At 40.2% G+C, this 15,245-nt stretch overlaps 1 protein-coding gene across 1 annotated transcript in view; it reads left to right on the top strand.

The window, feature by feature from the left end:
• RLF (rearranged L-myc fusion) overlaps nucleotides 1-8,224 on the top strand; it is an 81,460-nt gene extending 73,236 nt beyond the window's left edge. Inside the window, exon 8 of the mRNA XM_010862724.1 lies at nucleotides 3,108-8,224. Coding sequence (XP_010861026.1) covers nucleotides 3,108-7,757 — 4,650 coding nt within the window. The 3' untranslated portion in view covers nucleotides 7,758-8,224. The remainder of the gene's footprint in view (nucleotides 1-3,107) is intronic.
• Nucleotides 8,225-15,245: the final 7,021 nt, after the last annotated feature.

Genomic DNA, 15,245 nt, shown 5'->3' with positions numbered 1-15,245 from the left:
ACCTAGATTTAAAGAGCTTGAGTGATTGGGTCAGGTAATCCACTTGTCTTAAGATCAATGGGTTTGGGGCTTTAATTACACCTGCAGGGTCTCTTTTGCCATATAACATAACATAATCATAAGAATAATTCCATATTTATAGGTTCTGCTTATACTCAAAATGAGGAGATTATACAAAAGTGAAGGTCAGGGGGTTATTTTAGATTTCTCTTTACCTCAGGGAATCACAAAAATGGGAAAATGTTAGAGGATTAGAGAAGATGGGTTTCTGACACATACCAAGGAATTTGCTGTCCATTTGTATAACCAGAACCCATTTATTTTTCATCCTAGTCCTAGGATATTTTCCCCCTGTAATCTTTACTTATGATATTTGTCCTAAAGGGTAGAAAAGCTATGGACTGGTGGGTGGAAGGGGAGTGAAATGGAATTCCTTTCAAATTGAGCAAGACACCTCTAGGTTTTCAAAAGCGAGAGGTGATCTAACCTCTATCATTTGGGATCTAGTTCTACTGTGACTGGAGATATCCCAGATGATAGTGATGTGAAGAAGAAAAAAGTTTTTCCCTCTCTTTTACAAATCAATAACCCAGCTAGATAGGCCAAGGATCCTCTCATGGCTCCACATATCAGAAACCCAGGTTCCTTTTATCTGCTGTTAACATATAGCTTCCGTCTCATGTTCCAAGATCTAACTGTTCCAGTCCCAGCTATAATGTCTTCATTCCAGATAGCGAGTAGAGTGGGGAGCAGACCACACTATGACACACCTTTTCCCCTGTTCCTTCTAACGCATTCACAAACACGGTCACCTAGCTGCAAGGGGAGCTTGGAGATACACTGATGATTCTGGGTGACTTTCTAACCAGATAAAATCAGGTATTTGATTTTTGTGAAAGAGGTGAAATGATCTTAGTGCATAGCAACCGGTTACATAGCCCTTGGGAAGGAAAAGATTAATGATGCTGAAAAACTTTTGTGGGCATTGGGTCTTTTGTGGAAGGCAGGCCTTGTAATAGTACCTCCTTATTTTCTGGATTTTAGTTTTCTCTAAATAAAGAGCTTAAAGCAGATAATCAATTAAAGGTGCTCAAGACTTCTTAAACTTTGATTCTGTGACTTGAGAAACTCATATTGGAAGGGATGACTTTAGAGAATGTAGGGTGTCTCTCAAGGCTTTAAAAATAGTATGACAGAAGAATGGATATAGATGTTGGTTATATTTGAAATGGAAGGTATAAGAAGAGGGATAATCTTGAAGCCAGTTTATTTGACCATTGAGCTCTTTTTGGTGGAACATACAAGTTAGAATCATTTTGCAAAATTTTGTCTAGTTTTATTCCCTTCTCTTCAGTAATAAAGAAGCTGAAAATTAGAAATGTGTGACTTGTAAGGATCTAGACCCTGGGTATCTTGACAAATGGCATAATGGTTATCATTTGTAAGTCAGATACAATGGTTATCATTTGTAAGTCAGAGCACAGAGGACTTGGAGAAAGTCCATTAAGTTTTAAAATTTTTCATAGGTTCTTAACAGGTTACTAAACCCCTTTCACAAGACTGTGTGAGTAAACAGCAAAGAATCCAGATCTGTTCTTTATTAAACAGCCCAATCTAGTTGAAATGGTAAAGTTTGTGAAATCACTAAGAATACTTTTCCAAAAACAACCCCACAGAACTACCATTATACATTCTGAATGGGTAGTTACTTGTTAAAGGAGTGGTGAATAAATTAGAATTAGGGTGTGGAATGTGGAACTGAATTTTGAAGAAACTGATGGATATGAATAATTTGATAGGTTTTTAAACAGGAAACTGAAGAAGTGCCTTGGCATATTGTATCAAGGGCACGTGGGATATAGCGAAGCCAAATGAGGATAATCTATGCAAAAAGTTTATTCAGAATAATGTCCAAGATTAATAAGGGTTCTGTATATTGATGGCAGTTATTTCATTGTGTTCTCAGAATTTAGAATGGTACCCAACACAGAATAATTGCTTAGCAAATTGAACAGTGGGATTTATCATCAAGTATTTTATATGGGATTCTGTTGAATATGTACTGTGTGCCAACATTGTATTAATCACTTTCTGTTACCTTACTTCATTTTTATAACAACATTAGGAGAAAATCTAATATTGCCGCTACAGTTGTCATTTTACAGATAAGGGGACTGAGGCTTAGAGGCGTTAAGAACTTGTCACTGTTGCGAAGCTGGGGTTCAAAGGCAATCAGTCTGGCTCAAAATTCTGTGCTTTTCAGTACTGTATTTTAAGCTACTCTGCCATAAGATCCTGCTTTTCTTTGTTCATATTATTTTCACATATCCTTTCAGCCTCTCACATGAAAGGATCATTTTAAATGCACTTGCCTTTTATCATATACAACCAGGTCTTTTTCATGATTTTTGACTAATTTCTGAGAACCTGCTGCTTTAGAGAAATTTTCTTTTGTTTTTCTATGGGAAACAGATTCAGTACACCTGTAACTATAAAGTACTGATTTTTTTTTTTGGAGGAAACGGAAAAATCATTTATTTTACCCTTGAGGTTTTGAAAACACCCAGTTGTTCATGATACATGAATTTTTTAAATTGAATTCAGTCTTAAACTCCCTTTTACACATGTATTTCCTCTTAAACCCATTTATTTAAGCCCTATCCTTCCTACCCAGCTGAGACAGTTCTTTTTTGACTCTTTCAGTGACCTTATTTATTCTGAGCTCCTCTGAATTTATGTGCCTTTTTAATTTACACATTTGGCACATAGGTAGATTGCTGAGGGTTAAGGACTGCTTTAATATGCAGTGCTTTGGGACTTGCCTGGCGGTCCATTCGTTAAGACTCCACATTTCAACTGCAGGGAACATGGGTTTTGTTACTGTTGGGGAACTAAGATCCTGCATGCTGCACAGTGTGGCCAAATAATAATAATAATATACAGTGCTTTATAAAGTTGGATACTCTATAAATGTACATTGTTGTTGTTTATAAGTTTTAAGAAGAGTGTATGTGTGTATACTATCAGTGAAATTTATGTAGTATTTCCAAATTTATGTAGTTTTCCATATGGAAAAAAAACCTTTTCTTCCCTGTTTTTCTTAACAGGCACAAGATGCTGGTCTTGGGGTGTCGATTTTACTGTGTGTCAGAGCTCTTCAACTCAGAACAAGTGAGGATGAAGAAATGAAGGCATCAGTTTGTAAAACAATTGCTTGTCTTTTGCCAGAAGATTTAGAAGTTAGACGAGCTTGTCAGCTTACAGAATTTTTAATTGAACCCAGTTTGGATGGATTTAACATGTTGGAAGAACTGTATTCCCAACCAGATCAAAAATTTGATGAAGAAAATGCACCAGTTCCAAATTCTCTCCGATGTGAGCTTTTACTAGCTTTAAAAGCCCACTGGCCTTTTGATCCTGAATTTTGGGACTGGAAAACTTTAAAACGACACTGCCACCAACTTCTAGGACAAGAAGCCTCAGATTCTGATGATGATCTAAGTGGCTATGAAATGTCTATTAATGACACAGATGTTTTAGAGTCATTTCTCAGTGACTATGAGGAAGGTAAAGAAGATAAACAATATAGAAGAAGAGATGTGACAGATCAACATAAGGAGAAAAGAGACAAGAAACCCATTGGTTCTTCTGAAAGATACCAGAGGTGGCTTCAGTATAAATTTTTCTGTTTGTTATGTAAGCGAGAATGTATAGAGGCCAGGATTCTTCATCATTCTAAGATGCATATGGAAGATGGAATTTACACCTGTCCGGTTTGTATTAAAAAATTCAAGAGAAAAGAAATATTTGTTCCTCATGTGATGGAACATGTTAAAATGCCACCAAGCAGAAGGGACCGCTCTAGAAAGAAATTACTCTTGAAAGGCTCTCAAAAGGGAATCTGTCCCAAGAGCCCCTCTGCAGCCCTGGAGCAAGGTCAGTCACTGAATGAACAAGCCAAAGGAGAGTCACATGAATATGTCACATTCAGCAAATTAGAAGATTGCCACCTGCAAGACAGAGATTTGTACCCATGTCCTGGCACAGACTGTTCCCGTGTGTTTAAGCAGTTCAAATACTTAAGTGTGCATCTTAAAGCTGAACACCAAAATAATGATGAAAATGCCAAGCACTACTTAGATATGAAAAATAGAAGAGAGAAGTGTACTTATTGTCGACGACATTTCATGTCTGCTTTTCACCTGCGAGAGCATGAACAAGTGCATTGTGGTCCTCAGCCTTATATGTGTGTATCTATAGATTGCTATGCTAGGTTTGGATCAGTGAACGAACTGCTTAACCATAAACAAAAACATGATGATCTGCGTTATAAATGTGAATTAAATGGCTGTAATATTGTTTTCAGTGACTTGGGACAGCTTTACCACCATGAAGCACAACACTTTAGGGATGCATCTTACACGTGCAACTTCGTTGGCTGCAAAAAGTTCTATTATTCCAAAATTGAATATCAGAATCACCTCTCAATGCATAATGTTGAAAGTTCAAATGGAGATGTGAAGAAAACAGTGAAACTTGAGCCGGCAGCAGGTGAAAAGCAGGATTGTATTGATCAGCCCCATCTGCTTGACCAAACTGATAAGTCACGTTTACCAGAGGATCTTCTCTTCTGTGCAGGATCAGCTAGTTCTCAGATAGAAACTACAGAAAATCTGAAAGAAAACAGTGACAGTAATTCTAGTGATCAGTTAAGTCATAGCTCTTCAGCTTCCATGAATGAAGAGTTAATTGACACACTGGATCACTCTGAAACCATGCAGGATATATTATTATCTCATGAAAAAGTTTTTGTGCCCTCCAGTTTAAAGGAGAAATGTTCCAATGTAGCAGTTTGTTTTGATGGGACTAAGTTTACCTGTGGTTTTGATGGCTGTGGTTCCACATACAAAAACGCAAGAGGCATGCAGAAGCACCTACGGAAGGTTCATCCATACCATTTCAAACCCAAAAAGGTAAAGACAAAGGATCTCTTTCCCTGTTTGGGTAATGAACACAATCCAACGACTGAAAAGTTTGATGCAGAACCTAAACCCAGCTCAGATACAAACAGTGACTCCCCAGATGAAGGTCTGGATCACAATATCCATACTAAATGTAAACGAGAACATCAAGGCTATTCCTCAGAAGCCTCCATCTGTGCCTCTAAAAGGCCCTGTACAGAGGATACCATGTTGGAACTTCTGTTACGCTTGAAACATTTAAGCTTGAAAAACTCAATAACCCATGGATCTTTCTCAGGGTCATTGCAGGGGTACCCATCCAGTGGTGCTAAGTCTCTTCAAGCAGTTTCAGCTACAATCTCAGATCTTAATTTTCAGAATCAAGATGAAAATATGCCAAGTCAGTACCTGGCGCAGTTGGCAGCCAAGCCTTTTTTCTGCGAGCTTCAAGGATGCAAATATGAATTTGTGACTAGAGAGGCTTTGTTAATGCATTATCTTAAAAAGCATAATTATTCAAAAGAAAAAGTCCTTCAGTTAACCATGTTTCAACATCGGTATTCCCCGTTCCAGTGTCATATTTGCCAAAGGTCATTTACGCGAAAAACACACCTTAGGATTCATTATAAAAATAAACATCAAATTGGCAGCGACAGAGTAACTCAAAAACTATTAGATAATGAAAAATGTGATCATGAAGGCCCATGCTCAGTAGACAGGTTGAAAGTTGATTGTCCTTCAGAACTTGGAGGTGATCCCAGTGGTAACTCTGAGAAGCCACACTGTCATTCTAAAAAGGATGAGTGCAGTTCGGAAACAGATTTGGAGTCATCCTGTGAAGAAACGGAAAGCAAAATATCTGATCTCTCATCACCAATAGGCAGCCATAGAGAAGAAGGAGAAGGAAGAGAGGGCAGAGGTAGCAGGAGAACTGTTGCTAAAGGAAATCTCTGCTACATTTTGAATAAATACCACAAACCATTCCATTGTATTCATAAAACTTGCAACTCCTCCTTCACCAATCTCAAAGGCTTGATTCGCCATTACAGGACTGTACATCAATACAACAAAGAGCAGTTATGTTTAGAGAAAGACAAAGCGAGAACCAAAAGGGAACTTGTCAAATGTAAAAAGATATTTGCCTGCAAATATAAGGAATGTAACAAACGCTTCCTGTGTTCCAAAGCTCTTGCGAAGCACTGTAGTGACTCTCATAACCTAGATCACATTGAAGAGCCGAAAGTGCTTTCTGAAGCTGAGTCAGTGGCCAGATTTTCCTGTAACCAGCCTCAGTGCCCTGCTGTTTTTTATACATTCAGTAAGTTGAAGCACCACTTGATGGAACAGCATAACATTGAAGGAGAAATACATTCAGACTATGAAATTCATTGTGATCTTAATGGCTGTGGCCAGATTTTCACCCATCGCAGCAATTATTCTCAACATGTATATTACCGACATAAGGACTATTATGATGATCTGTTTAGAAGCCAGAAAGTAGCAAATGAAAGGTTACTACGGAGTGAAAAGGTGTGTCAAACAGCTCACCCTCAGGGGCACGAACATCAGACGACCAGGAAATCGTTTAATGCCAAGGCTAAAAAGTGTGGCTTAATCAAAGACAAAAAAGCTCCAATTAGTTTTAAAACGAGAGCTGAAGCCCTCCATATGTGTGTGGAGCATTCTGAGCACACACAGTACCCCTGCATGGTTCAAGGATGCTTGTCTGTGGTGAAGTTGGAGAGCAGCATAGTGAGGCATTACAAACGCACCCATCAGATGAGTAGTGCCTACCTAGAGCAACAGATGGAAAACCTTGTCATGTGTGTTAAGTACGGTACCAAAATTAAGGAGGAGCCCATTTCTGAAGCAGAGCCCTATATAAAGAAAGAAGAAGATGGAAGCTGTGAATCAGAGCTCATACAGCATAGCCATCCCCCAGCAGACACTAGCATGCCTGTGCAGACCGCTGACCCCCTTCATCCAGGCGAAAGGGATGGAGGCCAGAAAGGATGTACAGAGAGCAACCCAGTTTTTGATGCAGATTCTCTGCTCTACAGAGGAACTCTGAAATGTAACCATAGTTCAGAAACCACTTCTTTGGAACAATGTAATATAGTTCAGCCTCCTCCTTGTAAAATAGAAAATTCCATACCTAATCCTGATGGGACTGAAAGTGGGACTTATTTCACAAGTTTCCAGCTGCCTTTACCAAGGATCAAAGACTCAGAAACTGGGCAGCAAAGTTCAGGGCAAGAAAACACTGTAAAAAATTCAACCCATGTTCCAAAAGAGAATTTCAGGAAGCATCCACAGCCCAGGTCATTTGATTTGAAGACTTATAAACCAATGGGATTTGAATCTTCATTTCTGAAATTTATTCAGGAAAGTGAAGAGAAAGAAGATGATTTTGATGATTGGGAGCCTTCAGAGCACTTAACATTAAGTAATTCTTCACAACCGTGTAATGACTTAACAGGGAGTGTTATGGCAAACAATATGGTGAATGACAATGACCCTGAAGTTGACATACCTCATTCTTCCAGTGACTCTGCAATTCATGAGAACCTGACTGCAATCCCACCTTTAATAGTAGCTGAGACGACAACAGTTCCCTCCTTGGAAAACCTGAGGGTCGTATTGGACAAAGCATTAACAGACTGTGGAGAACTTGCCTTAAAACAGCTTCATTATCTTCGGCCAGTGGTTGTCCTTGAAAGATCTAAGTTTTCCACACCAATTTTAGACTTGTTTCCAACAAAAAAGACAGATGAGCTTTGTGTAGGAAGTTCCTAAATAGCAATTTTGTTTTAGAAACAGACTGGCTCCAGCACTGCAACGTGGGGACAGTTGCCAACTTGAACAAAGGCTGAGAACCAGCCACACCATCATTAGGGTAGAATAGGCTGTGTATTTACATGAATGTATAATATCTATGTCAGCAGTATTGGCTGAGTCCATTAGCTCTCCAGTTGGTTTATTGATTGGGTTTTTTGTTTTGTTTATTAAAAAATGGAACTGTATTCTTGTTTGGTGCTAATTAATACATCAAAATATATTGGGGCTTCCTTTTTCAAATTAAGTGTGCATGATTGTATATGGAACAGATACTAAGGTCCCAGGGTGGGAGGGCTAGGGAAAGGGGTATGGAGTTCTTACTTGACTTGAATGTGCGCCTGAGGGTGCTTTGTGTAATATATTGTACACTACAGCATCTTATATTTTTTGAGTTGAGTTTCAATAAATTACAATTTTTCACCCATTTTTTTTGTTTACTCATAATGAGTTTTCATGCCACACATGAATTGGAATTGCACATGTATTTTCTGAAATGTGCACTTATATTTTACCCCGGTTCTTAACCAAACCATTCAGATCAAGCTTCCTTTTGAATGACTGTTGTCTTAAAAAATTTGTGGAAAGAAAATTCTAAGATAGAGTAATAGAGTAATTAACTCTGGGAGTCAAGGTAGCTCCTGGAAGAGGATGTTCAGGAGTTTTTCAGGTAGAAAGGAGAGGGTATGCCAGGCATACGGCTCAACACATTCAGAGATAATAAAGCCGTGTTTCCAGGCAACTACAAATAATGTGATAGGCTGACAGTAAAAGGGGAGCACTGGAGCATATGAGCTTCTTGTAGAGATAGGAACCAGACCACGAACACGGAGGACTTTGGACTTGAGTCCATAGGCAGCCGAGAGCCTTTACAGAATTTTAAACAACATTCATATTAATCTGTAGATTGCTTGAAATGAGTGTGATTGGAGGGGCTGAGAATGGAAACAGATCTAAGTCCGTTAAAGTAATTGAGGCAAACTTGGTGAGAGGCAAACAACGGCAGCAGAGGGACGAGTAGATGAAATTGAGAAATTTAAGAGGATTATTATGCACTGGAGGGTAGAGAAAATGTTTTGAGGAAAACTTAAGGTTCTGTAGTGATGGATGCAACCAACTGAGGCAAGACTAAAAAGGAGTTTGGGGGAAGACAATAGAAACACAAGATGAGTTTGGCCTCTTGTGTTAAAGTTTCAGTGGACAGTGGGACATCCATGTATAATGACAAGAAAAGCACTGTTTTCTTATATAGCAGCTTTATTCTCTGTTCTTTGTGAAGTCACTTTATCATTATTTAACAATGAAATGACACAGATAGTCCTAAAATCACCTTCTTATGCCTCTGGTTAGAATTTTAAGATCTTTTCTCTGACCCTTAAACTTTGTTTTGTCAGCTCTTAAAGAATTTTATTCTACCACCTCCTCAGCCTAAGAGTCTAAAGCACCCTACCACCACTACCACCACCACCAAGCTGAAGTCATTTCTTGGCTCAGATCTTAGTAGGATACAAGATTCTCAAACAAGATTCTACTGAAAGCAAAAGTGGCAGAAACAGTGGAACTTCTTAGAGGCTGAGGTCACTACTGACTGAGTTCTTTGGGATCTTGAGCTCATTTCCCCTCTGGGCTTCAGTTTCCTGCCTTACGAAGTGTTGAGGTGTAAGTGATTGTTTCAAAAGGTCCTTTACCTGTGGTCTGAGCATGAGAAATAACCCGTGGCCTCATCTTAAAAATTCCTCATTCTAGAGATTTTTAGACCAGACCAAGAGAAAGCTGCTAATTTTAAGACTCAACTGTATCCATCCAAAAAGGGGAAGTCCCCAGTGGTCCAGTGGTTTAGTTAGGGCTCTGCATTCCCACTGCAAGCGGCACAGATTTGATCCCTGGTTGGGGAACCAAGGTCCCACGTGCTGTGTGGTTTGGCCAAAAGAAAAAGACTCAACTGTATTCAACCACTCCTAACTCCTACACCCTGGAAGGACCAAGTGAGTCACTGGCAGTAGTACCAAACCCTAGTTTTTAGAACCCAGTTGAAAGTTTGCTTTAATATGATCCTAGAAGCATTTTCTATTCTAGTTGGAATGGTTTGCTTCTTTTGATCTTTTTTTTTTTTTTAAGATATTTCAATATGGACCATTTTAAAAGTCTTTATTGAATTTGTTACAATATTGCTTCTCTTTTTATGTTTTGGTTTTTTGGCTTGGAAGCCGGTGGGATCTTAGCTCCTGCGCTAGGAACTGAACCTGCACTCCCTCCACTAGAAGGCAGAATCTTGACCACTGGATCGCCAGGGAAGCCTTTGATGTTTACTGAAGATGACGTTGTGTTAAAACCAGCATGTGTGATTATATGATAATACAGAAGGTCAGAGGGTTATTTTTGAAGCTTTTAGTACTATCATTTTTACTTGATACCTCTTTGGGGATTGTCCTCCAAATCCTCCAGACCTGGAATCGCTGAGTTTGTGCCCCCTAAAATTAATAGGTAGAAATCGAGAATGCCAGACACTTTGATTCTTGCCCTTTACCCAGAATTCTCCTGCTTCTGTGTTTCTCCATGTTTGTGAGCACATATGTGAAAAAGAACAAGTGGGCAATGTGGAGAAGAAAGGTTTTGATGAGCCTTCCTAGGGATTTCAGCCCCAGCCTATCCCCTCTGTCCCAGGTTGCCTGCTTCTGAGCTGCACGGGCAAGGACAGTCATTGAAGGACGGAGTTACTCATTAGCCAAACACTTAAGTACACACATACTTACAGATAATTACAGGTATTTGGGGGACATAAAAATAACGAATTTGTTAAGGAGTCTGCCATTATGGAGCTTCAATGTGAGGGCTGGGGTAGGCTTTCCAGGTGGCGCTAGTGGTAAAAAACCCGCCTGCCAGTGCAAGAGACTTAAGCGACACTGGTTCAATCCTTGGGTCAGGAAGTTCTGGAGAAAGACATGGCAACCCATTCTAGTATTCTTGCTTGGAGAATCCTATGGATGGAGGAGCCTGATGAGCTGCAGCCCATGGGGTTGCAAAGAATCAAAGTATGACTGTGGGCCGGCAGCATGGATGTCATCTAGGAACTTGTTCAAAATGTAGAATGTCAAGTCCAGACCTCCTTGACCAAAATCAGCATTTCAGTAACATCTCCAGATGATTCATAGGCACAGAAAAGTTCTAGAAGCAGAGGCCTAGAATACAAAGTGGAAAGTGCTGTGAGATTGCAGGATAATTAGACTTTTTTTTTTCAAGTACTTAACAATATTGTTGAATTTTCATAACTCCATGAAGTCAGTACTGTTAGTATTCTTACTTGACAGATCAAAAAGATGGGGATCAGCAGTGTCTAGCTGATAAAAATTAGGAATAAGTGGAGCTAAGTTTCTTTCCAGTCTCATCTGACTGGGAAAATATCAGGAAGGGGAACTTAATGTGAAGGATGAAAGATGGAAAGTCACAGGTGGCATTTAAAGTACCAGAAATACCAGTTTTGTAATTGAGCTGTACTTTCTGTGAAAGCTTGTAATGGGAAATAAAGTTGGAAGCATGGGTAAAAGCCAGGTCATGCAGATCCTGCTCTGAGTCATGCAGGTTCAACTCCAGTTATGTGTCCAGTGCTGACACTTCCTCATTTGAGAAAGAGATGGAAAACAGAAATTACTGTCTCTGCGAATAACATGTGACTTTTGAAAAAGATCTTTTTTTTTTTTTTTTTGCCACACCACAGGCTACTTGCAGTTTCCCCAACTAGGGATGGAAGCACAGTAGTGCTTCCACTCAGAGTTCTAACCACTGGAGGGACCACCAGCGGATCCTCTTGAGTTTTTCTTTCCGAAAGAAACTTCTAAAAGAAGTTGTTCAGTCCTTTCTTCATACCCAGAGTAGCCTGTGAGACCGAGTGGCTTTATACTCCTGACTTGGGACATAGCCTCCTAGTATGTAAAACTGAGCCTACCAAGAGTGGCCCACTGTGCTAACAGGCCCGCTTGGTCTACACTTGCAGAAATATACTCTAACAGCCTGCATTTGGAGGCCTGAACCTCTTCGAGGAGGGTGACCTGTTCAACAAACATTAAACAAAACTGCAAATAATGAAAAGTGCTATGAAAGATGCCCAGACTGAGGGAACCAAAAAAAGGACAGAAAAAGTTTCTGTAAAGAAAGCAATGTTTAAACCTGAAGAAACAAGAAGTTGGGATTATCCAATTCTGTGCCAAATCTTTGTGGTGTAACAGCTGGGTGTGTTAGTGACACTGACAAGTCTAGTAGAGCCAGAGTTAAGGGAAAGGGAAAGAGAAGATGAGATAGGTCAGCAGGTATTTCAGTGTCTATAACCATGTTCTAGATTTTGGGTATTGTTTGACAGGAAATGAAGAGTCTAGTGAAGGTTTGAAAGTGTGTACCAAGTAAATCACAAGTTGCCGCATGTTAAGTCAGAGTCTTAATAGGGCACTACTGTGGAAATGACTGAAAGATGGCTGGATGGATGATACTAAAGCGGGGCTGAGATACACCTTCCATTGTGATCAATTCTTCCTCAGTGTTTAGGCGTCCAAGAGGAGTCAAACAATAAATGGGTTTTTCAGACTAGATTCTCTTTGAGGAGCTCTATATGGTTTTTCCAGTAGTCATGTATGGATGTGAGAGTTGTACTGTGAAGAAAGCTGAGCGCCAAAGAATTGATGCTTTTGAACTGTGGTGCTGGAGAAGACTCTTGGGAGTCCCTTGGACTGCAAGGAGATCCAACCAGTCCATCCTAAAGGAGACCAGTCCTGGGTGTTCATTGGAAGGACTAGTACTGAGCTGAAACTCCAATACTTTGGCCACCTCATGCGAAGAATTGACTCATTGGAAAAGACCCTGATGCTGGGAGGGATTGGGGGCAGGAGGAGAAGGGGACGACAGAGGATGAGATGGCTGGATGGCATCATCGACTCGATGCACATGAGTTTGGGTGAACTCTGGGAGTTGGTGATGGACAGGGAGGCCTGGTGTGCTGCAATTCATGGGGTTGCAAAGAGTTGTACACGACTGAGTGACTGAACTGAACTGATACTATTGAAGTCTACAATACCTAGCATTTGATCATAAACATCACTATAAATGATAGTTGCCTTTACCTTCTACACAAATTACCGAATTCTCATTACAGTAGTCCTATAAGGTGGGAATTACTCTTGCTTTACCAATGAAGATACTGAGCCTCAAGTAACCTGCCCAAGGTAACAAAGTTCGTGAATAGTACAGCCAAAATTTGAAGCCAGATCCAGTAGACTCCCAAGCACCTATCCTCTTTTAACAGCTACTCTGTAAAACTTCTATAGAAACAAGTACACCAATGGAATAGGCACTTGATGATTAAACAGTTTAGGCTATAAGGATATTTGGAATTCTTCTAGGGGACTTTGTATTTACTTAGAAATACTCAAATGCCTGCTGTGTGCCAAGCAGTGAATACAATGAACATACGGTAGTGAATCAGATGAACATGGTCCCTGTCTTCCTTCAGTTCACAGTAGTCATGGGAGACATATCAAACCCCAAATTGCACAAATAACCTTAATCGTGTCAAGTGTTTTGAAAGTAAAATGTAAGGTGCCATGTAACAGGGGAATCTAGTGTAGGATATCTTGGGTAATGATTCTGTTGTCACAACTATATTTTTCTCCAAAAAATTTCTGGTTAACATTCTTTAATGGTTTCTGGCCTATGTTTAACTTGTTATGGTAAAACAATTACCTGAGTAATTTTTATTCCTTTCTAGAAAAGATTCTAATTGTGATCAGTCACAAGCAGACTATAGGTTTAACACCATTAACAGTCACGCCTAAATCAGTATGTCATTTTGACCTGACATGGTTTTAATACTATATATCCAACACTATTCTAGACTCCATGTTCTAGATGTGTCCCTGACACCCTGGTAGCTCAGTCAGTAAAGAGTCTGCCTGCAATGCAGGAGACCCAGGTTCGATTCCTGAGTTGAGAAGATCCCCTGGAGAAGGAAATGGCAACCCACTCCAGTATTCTTGCCTGGAGAATCCCATGGACAGAGAAGCCTGGCAGGCTACAGTGTGTGGGTTTGCAAGAGTCAGACACGACTGAGCAACTAAGCACACAGCACACACTGACACCTTGAGCAACTTGCTGTACCTCCCCTTCCTGCAAGAACAAGACAGTTAGGACTTCCCTGATGGCCTAGTGGTTAAGAATCTGCCTGCCAATGCAAGGGACCCAGGTTTGATCCCTGGTCCGGGAAGATCCCACATGCCACAGGGCAACTAAGCCCATGCATCACAACTGCTGAGCACAGAGCCACAGCTACCCAGCCCACACACCTAGAGCCTGTGCTCCTCAATGAGAGAAGCCACCCAGTGAGAAGCCCACACCCTCAACAGAGCAGTCCCCGCTCACCAAAACTAGAGGAAAGCCCAAGAAGCAACGAAGACCTAACACAGCCAAAACTAAACAATTTTTTAAAAAGAACACAATAGTTATATTTTCCAGGCATCCCTATCCATGTTCTTTCTTTGAGTCAACCAGATGAACAAACCAGAAAAGCATCAGACAATATTTTTCCAGAAGTTTTCATAATTCCCCCTTTCTCTCCCTCCTTACCATGCCCCTCCTCTCCTCTTGGTACAAGCCCTCTGTTGGATTCTTGGTGTCTTCATAACTGATCTCACAATTTATATGATACACTTGTGTGTGAACTACCTTTTTTATGTAAGACTCTTGGGAACAGACCTTGTATTTTATCTTCATACCTCCTTGACAAGTACATAGGTACTAGTCAGTAAATAATGGATTTGATAACATGGCATGTAGGTTATGGGACAGCATGCTACTCTTTACAAAGTGCTTAGGCAATTATACCATTTGTTCCTATATAAATCTTACGAAGGCGTAAATAGATGAGCACAATGAGGCTCAAATATGTCAAAAGCTTTCCCAAAGATACAATTTCTAAGCAGTAGTGACATACAAAAAAGGAAATGCTACAAAATGATCCACTAATAACCTCCCGCACATTCACCAAGTACACTATTAGCTTGGATGTGTGTGTGTGTGTGTGTGTGTGTGTGTAGTCGTGTTGGACTCTTAGCAACCCTGTAGACTATAACCTGCCAGGCTCCTCTGCCCATGGGATCTTCCCAGGCAAGAATACTGGAGTGGGTTGCCATTTCCTTCTCCAGGGGATCTTTCCAGCCCAGAGATCAAATGGTGTCTCCTGTATTGGCAGGCAGATTCTTTTCTGCTGAGCTACCAGGGAAGCCCAGCTCTTTAGAAAGTCCCTCTTCAAATCCTGTCTCCTCAAATCTCCACTTAACCTCACTTTTCTTATTTGAAATGTGAAAATAACTGCTCTCCATCCCGTGGATTGTTGGAAATGCACTATACATGAAGAAGGTAACCACATGTGTCTACTTAAATTTAATTAAAATTAAATGAAATGTAAAA

The sequence above is a fragment of the Bison bison genome, unplaced genomic scaffold (genome assembly GCF_000754665.1).
Source record: "Bison bison bison isolate TAMUID 2011002044 unplaced genomic scaffold, Bison_UMD1.0 scf7180017864484, whole genome shotgun sequence".
NCBI lineage: Eukaryota > Metazoa > Chordata > Mammalia > Artiodactyla > Bovidae > Bison > Bison bison.
This window is presented reverse-complemented; position numbering and strand designations above follow the sequence as displayed.